Source organism: Physeter macrocephalus, chromosome 19 (genome assembly GCF_002837175.3).
Source record: "Physeter macrocephalus isolate SW-GA chromosome 19, ASM283717v5, whole genome shotgun sequence".
NCBI lineage: Eukaryota > Metazoa > Chordata > Mammalia > Artiodactyla > Physeteridae > Physeter > Physeter macrocephalus.
In genome coordinates, this window is record NC_041232.1 from 8070614 (window position 1) to 8088201 (window position 17588).

Consider the following 17588-nt stretch of genomic DNA (forward strand, 5'->3'; position numbering starts at 1 on the left):
CAGGAAACTGAGTGAGAGACTCTCCAGGGCCCCCTCACTCAGGGCCTGGCACAAAGTAGGCCCACGAGGGGGTGAACTCATCACTAGATGAGCCACCAAATGCTGACTGACGGGTTTGGGGATTTGGGAGAACATTCTTGACGTTACCAGAGGCCCATCTGCCACATCGCAGGGAAGCCCCAGGGCCAGTGAATCTGTGCCTTCACGGTCACGGGAGGGGCCTCTGGGGTGAACCGTGACCCAAGGTCGTGGTCCACGACTGAGTCACCGTGTTTTACGATCCCCAGCACGAGTGCAAGCCAAAGGCTCACTTTACGAGGAAAACAGGGTGCGCCCATCTACCACCACCCCTGGATGGGGGAGGGAGGAGGCTGGGCGCAGGACTAGGACCTGCCACACAGACCGGAGGTCCTAAGGATGGCCCTGAAAGGACCAGGGGAGCACGGAGAGCAGAGAGCACCGGCCAGGGACTCAGAACTCCAGTCCCAGCCCAGCCCGGCTGCCGTGGGACCCTGGACAGAACACCTCCCCTCCCCTGCCCTCCGTTTCCTCAACGGCAAAAAAAACTCCTAAGAGAGGGGACAACTTCCCATTCCATCAGCAGCTCTTTGAGAGAATGTAGAGGAAAAAAACAGCTGACAGCAAATCATAATTAACAACAAAGTGGGACTTCCCTGGTGGCGCAGTGGTTAAGAATCCGCCTGCCAATGCGGGGGACACAGGATCGAGTCCTGGTCCGGGAAGATCCCACATGCCGCAGAGCAACTAAGCCAACGTGCCTCAACTACTGAGCCTGCGCTCTACAGCCTGTGAGCCACAACTACTGAGCCCACGTGCCACAGCTACTGAAGCCTGCATGCCCTAGAGCCCATGCTCCACAACAAGAGAAGCCACCGCAATGAGAAGCCCGCACACTGCAACAAAGAGTAGCCCCCACTCCCTGCAACTAGAGAAAGCCCGCGTGCAGCAACAAAGACCCAACGCAGACAAAAATAAATAAATTTATTTTTAAAAAACCCCAAACAAAAACACAGTAACATTTATCAGGCAGTTACTCTCCATCAGTGCTTTATAAGCAGCATCTCATTTCAGCCCCATCCACCTACCACACGATGAGGTAGACTCAGACCTTGGGAGAGGCACTTACTGGCTCTGAGCCTCAGTTTTCCCACCTGTAAAATGGGGATAAACTAGTATCTACGCCACCCAGTAAGCACTGTGGTGGGCACTGTTATTCCTGCAATCCACCACTTTACAGAGGAAAAAAAGAGAGGCCCCGAGTGCTCAACTCACTCGTTTGCCACCTCTATGAAGCGGCAGGGTGGGACCGGTCTGACCTCATGCTCAGGGTCTGACCAGCTGGGGGTGGGCAGGGCTCTGCAGATCAGCAGGACATCAACCCCAGCGGGTCCCAGGTACCCTTTGGAGGGTGGCTAACCCTGTGCTGGACAAATATCACATTCTCAGCCCCGGGGCTTGGTTGGCTGTCATGTTTCCTTGTGAGCGATGCCCCAAGCACTGCAGGCCCAAGGGGAGAGAGGGGCTGGCAGGGTGGTCCCAGGCCAAAAGCACAGGCCTGAGGCAGAAGGGGCCCAGGGCCAAGGCTGGAGGCGAAACAGGCCCAGTATGCATTCCAGCTCCCCAGCTTGCTAACTGTGTGGCCTTGGGCAAGTGGCTTAACCTCTCTGAGACTCGGTTTCCTCCTCTGCAAAATGGGATTCATATTCCCTAACATGAGTGGGGAGTGGGGACTGACAAGGCCTGGAGCACAGACTCAAAAAAGGGAGATGAACCTGAATCTCAATTGGAAGTCAACAGTACAAAGTCATCAATCAAAACAGCGATGGGAGTAACGGCGGATGGCGTTTATCCACTAGCGAGTGAATCCCCAAATGTATCACGGAGTATAAAACGCAGGACTGACCACCTCCTACCTCCAGAGGGGTGGGGGCAGCTGGCAGGGCCAAGGGCTCAGGACCCCGGCCTCACCTGCAGGGTTGCTCTGCCTACGTCAGGCCCTCTCTCGGGGCCTCAGTTTCCCCGTTCATAATGAGAGAGTTGGACTAGGAGAGAAAAAAGGGAGATGACAGGAGGAGGGGGAGTTAGGAGGAGGAGGAGGAGGGGGCAAGGGAGGTGGAAGAGAAGGAGAGGAAAAGGAAAGCAGGAACAGTGATCCCCGCAGCCAAGGCATTAACCGGGAATTTACTCTCCTGAGGGCTGAGTGACCTCATTTACTGCTCACAAAAATACTCTGGAGGCCACTTAGGACCAGCCTCATTTTACAGAAGCAAAAACTGAGGCTCAGTGGGGTCCATCAAGTCACTTGCCTGAGGTCACAGAGTGCCAGAGCCAGAACTTGAACGTACTTCTTTCAGCCTCCAGAGACCCATTGCTGAGGTCCCCCCAGACAGGTTTTTGGAGCCATCAGAAAGTGAGCTGAACACCACAACCCCCTGGTGGCCACTACCTGGAATTGCAGATGTCAGTCCTGAAAGCTGGGAACTGAGGTCTGGGTCCCAGCTCTGTCTTGCTCAGGCTCAGTACCCCAACCCGTCCACCTCCGGGGGAGAGGTGATCAAGCAGGCAGCAATGGGGCAGGGGCCTTGGGGGCCAGAAGGAGGGAGCCACCTGACGACTCCATGGACAAAGGCTCCTCAGTGACAGAGGGAGAAAGGGGAGGGGCCAGCAAGCAGAGACTGTAAAAAGACAGGGTTTGAATGCTCTTTGCTCTGCTCCATGGCCTTTGTCTTCTCTCTCTCTCTCTCTCTCTCTCTCTCTCTCTCTCTCTCTCTCTCTCTCTCACACACACACACACACACACACACACACACACAAACACAATCAGATAAGCTGAGTCAGTGCCTGAGAGGGAATGGAGACAAGGGTGAGAAAGAAATTGGTGGCTGAGATCTGGACACTTGAGGAATTTTCCAGGGCTTCTCAGCCGACGTCTAAGTCCCTGCATGGGAGCTGTCACCCCTAGCCCCACAGTCAGGCCTTTTCACTCTCCCATCAGGTCTCGGCAAGAAGCCTGCCAGGGGCGGTGTCTTCACCCATTTTACAGAGGAGGAGACCAAGGTTTAGGGAAGTGAAGTCTCTTGCCCATGGCCATAAAGCTAGAAGGAATGGACCTCAGGCTTCAATGCTGCAGGAGCCCACGTCTCAGAGACGTGAGACCGGGCACAGATAACCACTGAAATGCATGCGGCCTTGCACTCAGAATGACCTCAGGCACAGAGCTGGTGTTGCCTCATTAAAAAAGGCTTATCTCAGATGTCCCCACGCAGGACCCAGGGCCCGGGAGGGACTTCAGGAGGAAATGCAGAGCTCAGCAGATCTCCCACGATCATGGAGCAAAAGTGAAAAAAAAAAAAAAAAAACAGAAAAGAAAATCACGGAAATTCAGACGTGGTAAAGCCCTGGAACCCAGCTGGAGACACTGAGGCTCCAGGGAAGGGGGCTCCCCTAGGGTCCTGCCGCCTTATTTACCTACTTGTTTCCACAAGTGAGGAAACAGGCTGAGAGGGAGGAAGTGCTGGCTGAGGAGACAGAGCTCAGTGACAGCCAAAAAGACACTCGAAAACAAGAATAATAACAATAACAACAACAATGATAACAATAATGGTAACGTAACACTTATTAAAGTGTTTACCATGTACCCGGGACAAAGCTAAACACTTCTCGAATTATCTTATCTGAACCCCACATCAGCCCTGTGAAGTAGATGCTATTACTACCCCCATTTTACAGATGAGGAAACTGAGGCCGGACGCCCATCTGCATGCACAGCTAGGATGTGAACCCAGGCGATCCGGCTCCAGAAGCAGCTTAACCCCGCCTTCCTCCTGTCGTCACCACACTATCGATCACTGTCTGAATTACCATGTGCTGGGCCCCACGCAATCCTACTCCATCCTCCCAGCGGCGCAAAGAAGCAGGAATCACAGCCCCATTCTCCTGATGAACAAACTGAGGTGCAGAGAAATTAATAAAAATTGCTCAAAGAGGCTGAGAGGAGGAGACAGTTCTGGGATTCGAACCCAGCGCTCTCGGACCCCAGCAAGTGTTCTCCTCACCACTCCACGCCAAGCAGCAGGGGCTACCCCTCCACAAGGGGCCAAAAACCCACGAGGGGAGAAGGCTTCCCACGCAGAGCCACCAAACACCCTCCACATCATGAACCATGGCACAGCCAGACAACAGCAGGCTCCCGGACAGTCACCTGCCCGTCCCCGTCCCCCTCAGGCCCTGAGGCCAGCCTGGGACATTCCCAACTGCGTCCACTCTGGCCACGCCAGCACCACTCACCACGAGGGGCCCGCTCCTCTTGTCCTTGCAGAAGCTGTGGCTTCTCCGGGGACCCACGGCCACAGGGATCACCTGCTGGAGCAGCGGCTCATTGTCCTGGAGGGCATCCTCCCTCCCTGGTGGCACCTGAGGCACAGGACACAAGAAGAGGACTTTACGGGCTTCCCTGGTGGCACAGTGGTTGCGCGTCCGCCTGCCGATGCAGGGGAACCGGGTTCGCGCCCCGGTCTGGGAGGATCCCACATGCCGCGGAGCGGCTGGGCCCGTGAACCATGGCCACTGAGCCTGCACGTCCGGAGCCTGTGCTCCGCAACGGGAGAGGCCACAACAGAGGGAGGCCCGCATACCACAAAAAAAAAAAAAAAAAGAAGAGGACTTTACTGGGGCTTCCCTATTTGCAGGAAGAATATATCACACCGAGAGAGTCCATTCTGACCTAAAAGGGCAAAGAAGAAAAGTAAAGCGTCAGATGCTCCATCCCCCACCCTGCACCATCCCATGGCAGATGGTCCACCTCAATAAACGGGGGTAAGATGTAGGATCAGCAGGTCTGGGTTCAGCCCAGCCTCAGCCACTTAGTAACTGTGTGACCTCAGCTGTGTGCCTTAACCTCTCTGAGCCTTGACCATGGGGGGAAAGGCCCCCTAATAATCGTCCTCAGTTCAGGGATGGACCAGCCAGTGGAAAGCGTGTGACTCAGTGCTGCCACCAGGGGGCAGACGTGCGTGAGACCTGGGTGCCTGGTTGGCTTCACCTTAGTCTCCCCCATGCCTGGCATGTGGGGAGCCCTCCGTAAATGTTAGCCTGCCTCATCACTGCCACTGGCAACTTTGGCGACCTCATTTTAGACATCTTTCCATGCATCCAAACACATGTGCACATATACAGAGAAATGGTACATGAATACAATGGAGTAGGTGTGCTGGTATGAATCCTGTTATTTTTATATATAAAGGGATGCAGTCACAAGCCAGTAAACACAGGACTCTAGAATGTGGATTTTACATACCTCACACCGTCCCTGCCCAGAGAGGGAAGGCATCTGCTTAAGAACACATAGCATGAGTGAAGAGCATGGCTGGATTCCTGATCCCTTGCCTCACAGCCTCTTTTTTGATGCCTTATGAGGCTCTCTGGTTCTCCTCTGACCTCCCTGGCTATTCCTTCTCAGGCTCTCTGCATCTCAGAGGGACATGTGAAAGCGTGACCCGGGCCAGCCACGCAGCCTCCTCTTCTACATCACTCCCTTGGGGTTTCTTATCACACCCCATGGCTTAAATAAATCCCGTGTACACATGGACGAGTCCGGATTCTGTCTCTCTGTGTTGGGACTCCAGACTTGCAGATACCATTGCCCACTTACCATCTATAGTCACTGCTCACACTGGTCTGAGGCCTCATGTGCCCAAAACAGGCCTCTCCATTCCTCCCCTCCAGTCGCTCCTCCCCACCTTGTCCCCATCACCAGCTGGGTAGGCCAAGACCCTTGGGTCACCCTCTGTCTCCTCTTTCTCTCCATCCCATCAACAAAGCTGACACTGCCTTCAAAACATGCTGCAAACCTCACATCATATACCAACATCGACTCAAAATAGATCAAAGACCTAAGTGTCAGAGCCAAAAGGGGAAAACTCTTAGAAGAAAATACGGGCTTATATCTTCATGACCTTCATGGATTAGGCAAGGGTTTCTTAGGACATCAGAAGCTCAAGCAACAAAAGACAAGTAAACTAGACTACATCAAAATGAAAGACTTTGATGCTTCAAAGGGCACCATTAAGAAAGTGAAAAGTGGGACTTCCCTGGTGGCACAGTGGTTGGGAATCCGCCTGCCAGTGCAGGGGACACAGGTTCGATCCCTCGTCCGGGAAGATCCCACATGCCGCGGAGCAACTAAGCCCGTGCACCACAACTACTGAGCCCGTGTGCCACAACTACTGAAGCCCGCACGCTAAGAGCCTGTGCTCCACAACAAGAGAAGCCATTGAAATGAAAAGCCCGCACACCGCGAAGAAGGGTAGCCCCTGCTCACCGCAACTAGAGAAAGCCCGCGTGCAGCAACAAGACCCAACACAGCCAGAAGTTAATTAATTAATTAATTAATTAATTAATTATTTTTTAAAAAGTGAAAAGACAACCCACAGAATGGGAGAACATTCCTGCAGATCATTATGTCTCATAAGGCCCTTGTATCCAGAATGTACAAAGAATAATTACAGCTCAATAATAAAATAACAAACGAATCTAAAAATGGACAAAGGATCTGAATAGACATTACTCCAAAAAGGTACACAAATGGCCAATAAGCACGTTAAAAGATGCTCAACAGGAAATGCAAATCAAAACCACAATGATCATTTTGCAATATATACAAATACTGAATCATCATGTTGTACATCAGAAACTGATATAACATTACATGTCAATTATATCTCAATTTAAAAAGAAACCACCATGAGATATCACTTCACACTCACTAGGATGGCTAGAATCAGAAAGACAGATGATAGCAAATGTTGGCTAGGATGCAGAAAAATTAGAACCCTCATACACTGCTGGTGGGAATGCAAAATGGTGCAGCTGCTTTGGAAAACAGTCTGACAGCCCCTCGAAGGTGAAACCTGGAGTTATTACCATGTGACCCAGCAATGCCACTCCCAGGTATATAGCCAAAGAAATGAAAGCATACAAAAACTTGTGCATGAATGTTCATAGCACCTTCCTCCATAATAGCTAAAGAGTGGAAACAACCCAAATGCCCATCACCGATGAATAGATAAATAAAATGGGGTGCATCTATACTGCAGAATATTATTCGGCCATAAAAAGGAATGAACTACTAATATATGCTATAATCCGGATGGACCTTGAAAACATTATGCTAAGTGAAAGAGGTCAGTCACAAGGGACCACTTCGTGTGATTTCACTTATATGAAACGTCCAGAATAGGCAAATCTATAGAGACAGAAAGTAGATGAATGGTTGCCTGGGCCTGGAGGGTATTAGGAGAACAGGAAGTGACTGGTCAGTGGGTACAGGGATTTCTGGGGGATGAGAAGATATTTTAAAATTGAATGTGATGATGGTTGCAAAACTCTGTGAATATACTAAAAGCCACTGAATTAACTGTGCACTTTAAATGGGTGAATTGCATGGGCCATGAATTCATATCTCAATAAAGCTGTTACCACCTCCTCAAAAAATGCTGCTGACCCCTCCACAGCCACCACCCTGGTGCAAGCCCTGTCACCTGTCTGAGGACCAGGGCAGCCTCCTCACGGGCCTCCCTGCCTCCACCCTCACCCAGAGGGCAGCCAGGGGACTCTCTGAGACACAGATGGTGGCAGCAGCTCAGAAACCTTTGCTAGCTCCCTTACGCTCTGGCCCCTCCTCACCTCCCCAGCTCAGCTCTGGCCAGCATCTCAGGGCCCACTGGGGTCCCTCCAGCATCCCCAGGACCAGCTCATCCCCATGCTGGGGCATCTTCACTCGCTGCTTCTGCCTCTCCCCCACAGATCCCAGCCTGCCTGGGGTGCTCCCATCACTCACATGGCATCTGTCAAGTCCCTTCCCATGAGACCACCCCTTAGAGAAAGAGGGGGACAGGGAGGTTCCTCTGTCTCCCCAGGACTTACCACTCTCTCACTCTGCCTGCCCACCTGGACCAGCGCTGTCTGCTAGAACACTCTGTGATTATGGCGAGGTTCTCCATCTGGGCTGAGCAATACCATGGCCATGGGCCACTTGTGCCTTTTGAGCACTTGGATGTGTCCAGTGTGATGAAGAAAGTGAATTTTGGATCTTACTTAATTTTAACTAATTTAAATTGAAAGACCCACACGTGGCTAGTGGCTGCCGTATTGGATGGCACAGCCTGATACAGTGGACTGGGCCCTCCCAGCAGCCCTGGTGCCCAGAACAGGAACTGACACCAGACTCGTACACTTATTCAACGTGTGAAGAGATGAAGGTTGACCCTAAGTGCATCCCTCTGACTTCCACAAACCCTCTCCACATCAGGCCCTGGGCCAGACACTTGACTATATGTTACTTTGTGATAAATCTCCAGCAAGTCCATGAGGCAAGCAGGATTCCCATTCTACAGGTGAGGAAACTGAGGCTCAGAGAGGTCTGGCAAGGTGCCCAGAGCTACACAGCTGGTAAGTCACAAAGCTAGGTCTGCCCAATGCCAGGTCTGCCCCATTTGCAGTCCAGGGCTGTTTCCAGGAAGAAGTCAAATCATGAAAGTACAAAGTGTTCATCTTCCTAATGAAGAATTCTTTTTCCAAAAGTAAAGTGGCGGAACTTAAGCCAGCAGGTTATAGGAAGGAAATACAAATGGCCTCACACACAGGTGACAAGACGAAGGGCACTCATTGGAAGCATGAGCTCCAAAAGTTTGACAACCCAGCCGGCTGGCGAGGCTGAGGGAAGACGGGGCCCTGAGGCTGTGAACTGGTACAGCTCCACTGCATGGTGTGCTGGCAGTCCTGCAAAATCACAGCCCCCTTCCCCCGTGGAAGGGCAATCACCATTCTGAACCCACAGATACACCTGCACATACATGGTTTGTAAATAGCAAAACGCGGGAAATATGATCCACCTCTACAACGCAGCAGTTAAAAACACGAGGACGCTCGCTGTCTGCGGGCTGAATGCAAAAGTTCTCGAAGAGGCTTTATACAAAAAAAAAAAAAAAGTCAGGTAGCAGATCTGCGGGTTCAGCATTGACCCTCCACCCAAGAATCCCCAGGGGAGCTTCTAAAACTGACAAAGGCAGGCCCCACCCCAGAGACATCAGACAAATTGGTCTGGGGAGAAGCCCCTGCACTGCTGTCTTTTAGGACTTACCCACAGGCAACCAAAGTTTCAACCACTCTTAGAGAACGCTCTCTTTTATGGAAAAGGGAAGGAAAAACAAGACGTACGTATTCACATTTGCTTGTATTTTCGGAAAGAAACTCTAAAAGAATCTGGGCAGAAAAGAATATGATTACGGGGTGAGGAGGAACGGGAGGATGGAGAATGAGAGGTCTGGGGGAATTTTTACTTTATAAGTATTTTTGGAGCCATGTGAAACTATTCTCTCTTGAAACGAAAATAAATCATTTGATGAAATGAAATACTATAATTGGGCCTGGGACAAAGTTCTGATAAATGTTAAGTGAAAAAGAAAGAGTGAGAACGAAGGGAAGAGAGGAGAGGCGGGAGGGAGGGAGGAATAACTTGAATTGCAATCACACCCCATGTGGGGCAAATGAGCAGAACTGGCTGTCGATCAAGAAATCCTCACCCAAGGAAGCAGAGATGCACCTCAAGATGCTCATTGAAGCCCTAGAACTCAAATCAACCCAAAGGTCCATCCACAAGGGTCTGGATAAAAAAAGCTTGGGCTCAGTCACATAATGAAATACTTTGCAACCATTAAGAATAATAAGGTAATTAAATATGCACTTTTTTTTCTGTTAAAGTTTTAAAAGCAAGTTATCTGGGTATATATCTGAAAAAAACAAAAACATTAACTCAAAAAGATCCATGCACCCCAATGATCACAGCAGCATTATTTATACTTGCCAAGGTATGGAATGTAAATGTCCATCAACAGATGAATGGGTAAAGAAGATGTGGTGTGCGTGTGTGTGTGTATATGTGTGTGTGTGTGTGTGTGTGTGTGTGTGTGTGTGTGTGTGTGTGTCTACCACACACACACTGGAATATTACTCGGCCATTAAAAAGAATGAAATTTTGCCATTTGCAGCAGCATGGATGGATTTGGAGGGCATTATGTAAGTGAAATAAGTCAGAGAGAGAAAGACACATACTGTATGGTATCACTTATATATGGAATCTAAAAAATACAACAAACTAGTGAATATAATAAAAAAGAAGGAGACTCACAGATATAGAGAACAAACTAATGGTTACCAGTGGGGCATGGGGGCAAGGGGCAACATAAGCGTGAGGCGGGGGGGAGGTACAAACTATTGGGTGTAAATAGGCTCAAGGATGTATTGTATAACACGGGGAATATAGCCAATATTTTGTAATAACTTATATATGGAATCTAAAAAATACAACAAACTAGTGAATATAATAAAAAAGAAGGAGACTCACAGATATAGAGAACAAACTAATGGTTACCAGTGGGGCATGGGGGCAAGGGGCAACATAAGCGTGAGGCGGGGGGGAGGTACAAACTATTGGGTGTAAATAGGCTCAAGGATGTATTGTATAACACGGGGAATATAGCCAATATTTTGTAATAACTGTAAATGGCAAGTAATCTTTAAAAATTTTACAAAAAATTTTTTAAAAAATTTTAAATACACGACAGAAAAAACAAAGCAAGTTGTGAGATTTTCTGAAGAATGCCGCCATGTTTCCACAGAACAGTATGCATTTACCCATCTGTGTCTGGGCCAGGGTACCCCAGCCTCAGATCTACATACGTTTGGGGCTCCATGATTCTCTGTGTTGGGGGCTGCGCTGTAGGATGTTGTGGAGCACCCCCGGTCTCCACCCAGTAGATGCCAGGAGCAAACTCTTCCCTGGTTACGACAACAAAAAAAGTCTCAGGCTTTGCCAAATGCGCCCTGGGAGCAAAGCTGCCCATGGCCGAGAACCACCAACAGGCCTGGAGGGGAGGGTCCCAGTGCACCAGAGGGTCCTCATTTGGGGGAGCTTTCCATCCTAAACCATATGTTTCAATAATATTTTAAATTGTGCCCAAGCATTCACTACTTTTGCAATAAGAAAAATACAACAATTATAAATCAATACACATGCGATGGGTAAGGCACTCTGGAGTGTAGGCAAGTCTCCAAGGAGATCAAAAACCGTAACAGTGGCTGCATCTGGGGGACGGGAAAGGAAAGGGTCCGGGGGGACATTTTTCTATAGTTATACACTCTTGTAAGGTTTGAATTTTCAACAACCAACATTTTTTACTTCTGTTTTGCTCTTATTTATTTTTTAAAGGTCAAGAACCAAAGATCTTTGGGCAGGAGAGAAGAGAAATGGGGAGCTGTTCCAAGGCTTCCCAGTCCCCTTTGTGAGAAAACAGATCCGCTGACAATGAGCGCTTCTGGGGCCCCAGCACCCCGGGCGGGCGTCCAAGGCTGGGCTGGGGTGGCCCCTCCACGAGGCCCCGAGTCTCTTGCTGCCGGCGGGCCCCTCAGCCAGGCACTGGCACACAGATACAGTGTCACATTTCCACGGCCTCTTCCCTCTCTCGCTTCCCCATAACAACAGCCTGGAGCTGGGTGGGGGGGGGCGGCGGGGGGAAGGCGAAACCCTTCCTGGAGGCGCAGCTGCGGAGCCCGCTGCCTGCCCGACCCATGCTGGGCACTTTACCTCCTCTCCGCCTGGTCGCAGCGCCTCAAGGAAGGAATCCCCGTTAACTCCTGACTCCGGAGAGCGGGAAACTGAGGCTCGGGGAGGCCAAGTACCTGCTCTGCACACAGCTGAGCCGGTGAGCGGCACAGCGGAGATTCCAACCCAAGCCTGAATATGGTCATTGGAAGAGACGTGGGTTCAAAGTCTGCTTCCACTACTTACATGCCCTGAACCTTAGGTGAATTCTCCTATCGCTTAATTTCCACAACATCCCTTTCTAGGTTGGATCGGGGGATGACAGGAAGGGCCCCGGAGTCAGTTTCCACGCTGGCCCCAGGGCATGCCGGGTTTTTTCCCACCTCTGAACCTTTGCCCATGCTGTGCTCCTACCAAGAATGCCCTCACCTCCCCTAATGAGCCCATCCGAATTCAGATCCATCCCTCAAGGGTGGGCTCAGGCCAGGGCCTCCTCCAGGATGTCTCCCTGGGCCTCTTCTCCAGCGCCTCAGTCTGCACCACATCCTTTCCTGGCCGTCAATCACTGCGTCCCACCTCCACACAGAGAGCAAAAGCTTCCCGAGGGCTGACTCCATGCCTCAGATTTCTTCCCCACCTTCATGATCTCGCATTCCACTGCAAGCTCGGGTATCGGGCCAGACCTGGGTGCAAACACTGGCTATGCCACTTGGTGTTTTGTGACTTGGGATAAGTTACTGAACCTCTCTGAGCCTCAGTTTTTTCCATCTGAACAAGGTGATCATACCTGCAGCAGATGTTGTGGGCGCCCGACCCACCACTCAAGTACACGCCGATGCTGCGTGAGGATTTTCCTCTCCACCGCTGAGCATGGCCCCAGCCAGGTCAGAGGAGTCTGAATGGCAAAAGCCCCAGACACAGGCTTAGGCAAGGACAGAGGGGAACTAGGAAACAAATACTCCAGGTCCCCTGCCCCTTGGACAGGACTACCCAGAGGTGACCTGGGGTCTCCCCAGGGGTCTCCAGTGAGAACGAGCCTCAGGTGCCCACACCTTCGTCACCTGCTTCCCTTCCCTGACTCATTTCTCCTCCCCACACCAGCTCCTCAGGGGATCACCTCCTAAAACAACTTGCATGGGGCTGCTTCTATAGGAACACAAACCACGACAATCCCTCTCGTGTGGATTGTCCTGAGGCTCATGTGAGCCCACTCATTCAGCAAACACTTCTTGAATGTTCACGAAACATCAAGCAGGATGCTGGATTCTGGGGATACAATGATGAACGTGATGCAGCATACTGGAATACAGCAGGTGCTCAATAAATGATACCTATCGTGATCATTCTAGCCCAGAGGTTTAAAACTGGTAGCCCACAGGCTGTATAGTGCCAGCAGACAAGTTTTGTTTGGACTAAGCAGCATTTTTTTAGTACTCTGTCCTCATTTCATAATGGGGGGAGGGGATTATGGACAAAAATCTGGATCTTTCCGGGTCTCTTGATAAATCAGATCTGCCACCTCAACACCACCTTCCTCACTTTTCAAGAACCAGCCGGGGCTGTGCAGCGGTTGCCCCCTTCTGATAAGGCATGGGCTCTCCATTTGCCACAAGCCCCACCACTCCCTAGTGTCTCACACCCAGCCTGACTCCACTCATTTCCATACTCACCTGGCCTACCCACGTGGGTTCTGAGTTTGAGACCCCCGGCCTGCATGTTTAACAACATTTGACAAAACTGCAACATGCTTTGTACTCACCTTTTGACTGTCTCGATTCCCCGACTCCTGCCGACAGAGCCCCGTCTTGATGTCTTTGGCCTCTGAACTCTCCCTGGGGAGGCTGGACCTCCCTTTGTGCTGCTCTTGCCTCCTCTCTCTGGCTTCCTGCATGATGGACAGGCCCTCTCGGATTTTGAGAGGGGGGCCTTTCTCCGAATGGGCCCTCTTGACATCCAGCAGTAACCTTCCACAGTCCCATGGGTGGTTGCCCCATTGGGTCACACTGCCCTCCTCTCCCCTCCCGAGGGATTTCCTTGGGGGCCCTTTCTTCTGGTCAGTGGGGGAGGACCTGGGTGGCATGGTGGCCCCACTGCCCGGATCCTCCCAGGAGGTGGTGGGCTTTGACTCAGCCAGGGGATGCTGGCACTTTGCACTGTGATATTTACTGATAAAGGCCTTTTTTTCATCCTCGGTGACTCCCGAGCCTTTTTTACTGGGACCTGCAGGGCCAGAAGAGGCCCCTGGATATTTCTCAGGAGGAGCTGAGTGCGGCAGAGCCCACAGAGGAGGGCTGACCTTGGTGTTCGTGGCTGCCCCCGGGGTCTCTGCCAGTTGCTTGCCCGAGCAGGGGGTAGAACTGGGGTTTGTTTCGGTGAAACTGGCTTGTTTCCAGGGGTCCTCAATTTCAGGGCCCTCCTTCAGGCTCCTCCGTCTCCGATCCACCTCGCCTTGCTGGCCGGGCCTCTCAGGATTCGAGCCCCTGGGCTCTGCGGGCGGCCACACTGTCAGCTCCTGAGCCTCCCTGGGGCCTGCGGCCGGCTGTCTCTGATACTCAGCCATCAGGGCGTCAATGTCAAGGACGCTGGACCTGTAGCCGTCCTTGATTTTACCTGGGAACGTCTCGCTGACCACCTCCGTCTTCCTTCTGACCAGGAGATGGGTGGCTTTCGGGTGACTTTTGAGAGCCGGAGGTGTTTTGGGAGCACCACGGGGGGACGTCTTGTTCCCACTGTCCTTCCAGTCGCTGTGAAAACCAATGCTGTCTTCCGGTCCCCGACGAACCCATAAAGCGTCGCCATCGGAGATTCTCTCGCTGGGAGGACCCAGAATCCTGTCCCCAAGAGACGCCGGCCTCGGAGTGTTTGGAAAGCTCGCGCTGTCATGCTCTCTGCCTGGAGCCTGGTTTTTACTGCCCATGGTCTCCAGCAGCTCTTCACGGTTCAGAGAAACCAAGGTAGATGTTAAAAGATGAGGCGATGGAGGTGGGGCTATTTTTCTAGAATGTTCCATCAAGTTTTCAGGCCCAGGCTTAACAACGCTCTTTGCTTTTTGAGTGTCGGGAATCTGATATGTCACTGCAAAAAAGGTCGCCTTGGGATCCACAGATGACCCTTGCTTTGCCGCTGAAAGAACCTGTGACACGCCCGGGTTCCCCTGCTGGGGCTCCTCCCAACCGTGGGCTAGTTGGGGTTTTCCTAAGGCACCTGCGGTGCGGGTCAAATAACCCGTCTGTCTCTGCTCTGCCTTGGAAGAGTGCTCTGGGACCAGGAAGCTGAATTCATCAAACTTCACGTCGTGGGGTAACGTCCGCCGCCTCCACCTCTCCATCCTCTGGTCACTGGGGCTCGCCTTCCGCGTCCTGGCTTCGGGCTCCGGCACCCGGGCCGGCCTCGCTCCACCCTGGCCGCCAGCCACGGCGAGCGGCCCCTTCTGCAGCAGCGCGTCTGCCTGTGGCCGGGCTCGAAAGTCAGAGGCCTCGCCCTTAGCCCTGGAAGGAGGCTCCAGAGGGCCCCCCTGGGGGGGACCCCTTTCCCCTGGCTTTATTCCAGCCCCTTCGATCCCCTGGTGCTGGGCCTCCTGCATGGCCGCCTGGATGGTCCTCGCAGAGGTGGCCTCGGGGCTTGGTTCCGAGCCTCTCTCCTCACTGACCCCCACAGCGGCTTTCTGCCAGCTGATGGCCACCCCACCTGTCCATCTGGGTGACAGGCAATTGCCTCCAGACGTGTCCTTTAGCTCTCGGTGGAACTCAGGCTTTGGCCCGCCGACCTCACGCGTCCCTCGAGCTTCCCAGATCAAACTGGCCCTTTGGACGGACCCGACCTGGCCTTCCAGCCTGCACTCGGGCTCAGCAGGGGTCACGGCAGGGGTGACCTCCTGGGACAGCGAGAGCCGAGACTGGCTGCTCCGGAGCGTCACAGCCTTCTCCTCGGGCACCGTGGGGACGGCCTCACTGTGCGCACGCTCCCCGACTGCGTGCATGATGTCATACCTGGGCTCGACCCTCTCGGATGCGGGAGGGCTTTCCAAGAGCTTGAGGCAGGGGTTATTACTGCGCTTTTCACCCACAGGGTATCTTCCCAGGACAGAAGACGTATGATGCTGTTTGGGCTCACCGTTGGAGAAGGCGGTCCGCCCAGATTTCTTTGGGTCGGGATTTTCCAACCACTCTTTCTTCAGGTATGTGGTTTGCGGGAAAGAGCTTCTTGACCCAAGGAACCTGGATCTGAGCTCCAAGACATCGGCCATGTCCCTGGGGGCCATGGCTGCGGGACAGTGTCCTGACAGCTCAGCCACGGTGTGCTTCTCCACGTGATGTTCGAACACTGTGGCCCACACAGTCTGGAAGCTTCCGTCATCATCCGGGGTGCTGGCAGAAGGGCTCAGAGGTCCCACCACACTTTCGCTCCAACCGCTGCCAGGGACTTGGTCAGAACTGTCTTTCCGCTCTGTCTGCCTGGATTTCTCCCGGGGCGTCGCAGGCTTCCAGGGGCTTCTTGGGACAGATGCTCCATCCACACCATGCCCTTCCTTTTGCTGTGGAAAAAAAAAAAAATCCAATTTAAGTTAAAGGGTTTGAAATGGAGGGAATTCCCTGGTGGTTCAGTGGTTAGGACTCCGGGCTTCCATTGCCAGGGCCTGGGGTTCAATCCCTGGTTGGAGAACTAAGATCCCACAAGCCGTTCAGTGCAGCCAAAAAAAAAAACCTCAAGGGGCGGTTTGAAATGGAAAGAAAGAGATGAGATGATTGAAATAGCTGCTTTTATTTATTTATTTATTTATTTATTTATTTATTTTTGCCTGCCTTGGGTCTTCGTTGCTGCGCGCGGGCTCTCCCTAGTTGCAGCGAGCGGGGGCTACTCTTCGTTGCGGTGCGCGGGTTTCTCATTTTGGTGGCTTCTCTTGTTGCGGAGCATGGGCTCTAGGCGCGTGGGCTTCAGTAGTTGTGGCACATGGGTTCAGTAGTTGTGGCTCGTGGGCTCTAGAGAGCAGGCTCAGTAGTTGTGGCACACGGGCTTAGTTGCTCCACGGCATGTGGGATCTTCTCTGTCCAGGGCTCGAACCCGTGTCCCCTGCATTGTCAGGCGGATTCTTAACCACTGCGCCACCAGGGAAGCCCTGAAATAGCTGCTTTTAAAATCACAGCAGTGAGACACCAGAAAATCTTACAGACTGAACGTAGCCAGTGTGGGTGAGGATGTGGTGAAACAGCCACTCTCAGACACAGCCACTCTCAGACACTGTTGGTGAGAAGATAAATGGGCATGATTCTTGGGCAACTCAGTATATCTGTCATGATTTTAAGACACTCATTTCCTTTTATCTGGCCGATTTCCTCCCAGGATTCTTGCTTTTCCCACGTGCACTAGTCTATGTGAACAAGAAAGTTCATACAGCACTGTTGTGAAACAAAAACAGAAGCAACCTAAATGCCCATCTGAAGGGCACTGGCTAAATAAATTCTGAAATATTCAAACAACTGAATACCACACAGGCACTTGGATCCACAGAAGGGGGGACGGGTCCCAATGTCCTAACGTCTAAGAACACACAAAATGTCGTGCTGGTGGAAGAAAAGTAGGATGAGGAACTATATATTTATAATAAAATACCATTTAAAAAAACTACATGTGTACCTGTGTATAAACGTGTACCTGTGTACATAAACAGTGGAAAAGATATCAATCAAATTGGGAGTGAAGGGCTTCCCTGGTGGCGCAGTGGTGAAGAATCCGCCTGCCAATGCAGGGGACACGGGTTCAAGCCCTGGTCAGGGAAGATCCCACATGCCGTGGAGCAACTAAGCCCGTGCACCACAACTACTGAGCCTGCGCTCTAGAGCCCGTGAGCCACAACTACTGAGCCCACGAGCCACAACTAGTGAACCCACGTGCCACAACTACTGAAGCCCGCACGCCTGGAGCCCGTGCTCCGCAACAAGAGAAGCCACCACAATGAGAGGCCCACGCG

General features: G+C 52.1%; 1 protein-coding gene across 1 annotated transcript in view; it reads right to left on the reverse strand.

Annotated features, from left to right (window-relative positions):
• Positions 1-2006: 2006 nt before the first annotated feature.
• KIAA1671 (KIAA1671 ortholog) overlaps positions 2007-17588 on the reverse strand; it is an 82543-nt gene continuing 66961 nt past the window's right edge. Inside the window, exons 5-8 of the mRNA XM_055080679.1 lie at positions 13380-16154; positions 10554-10857; positions 4309-4424; positions 2007-2063 (exon numbers count right to left, since the gene is read on the reverse strand). Coding sequence (XP_054936654.1) covers positions 2007-2063; positions 4309-4424; positions 10554-10857; positions 13380-16154 — 3252 coding nt within the window. The remainder of the gene's footprint in view (positions 2064-4308; positions 4425-10553; positions 10858-13379; positions 16155-17588) is intronic.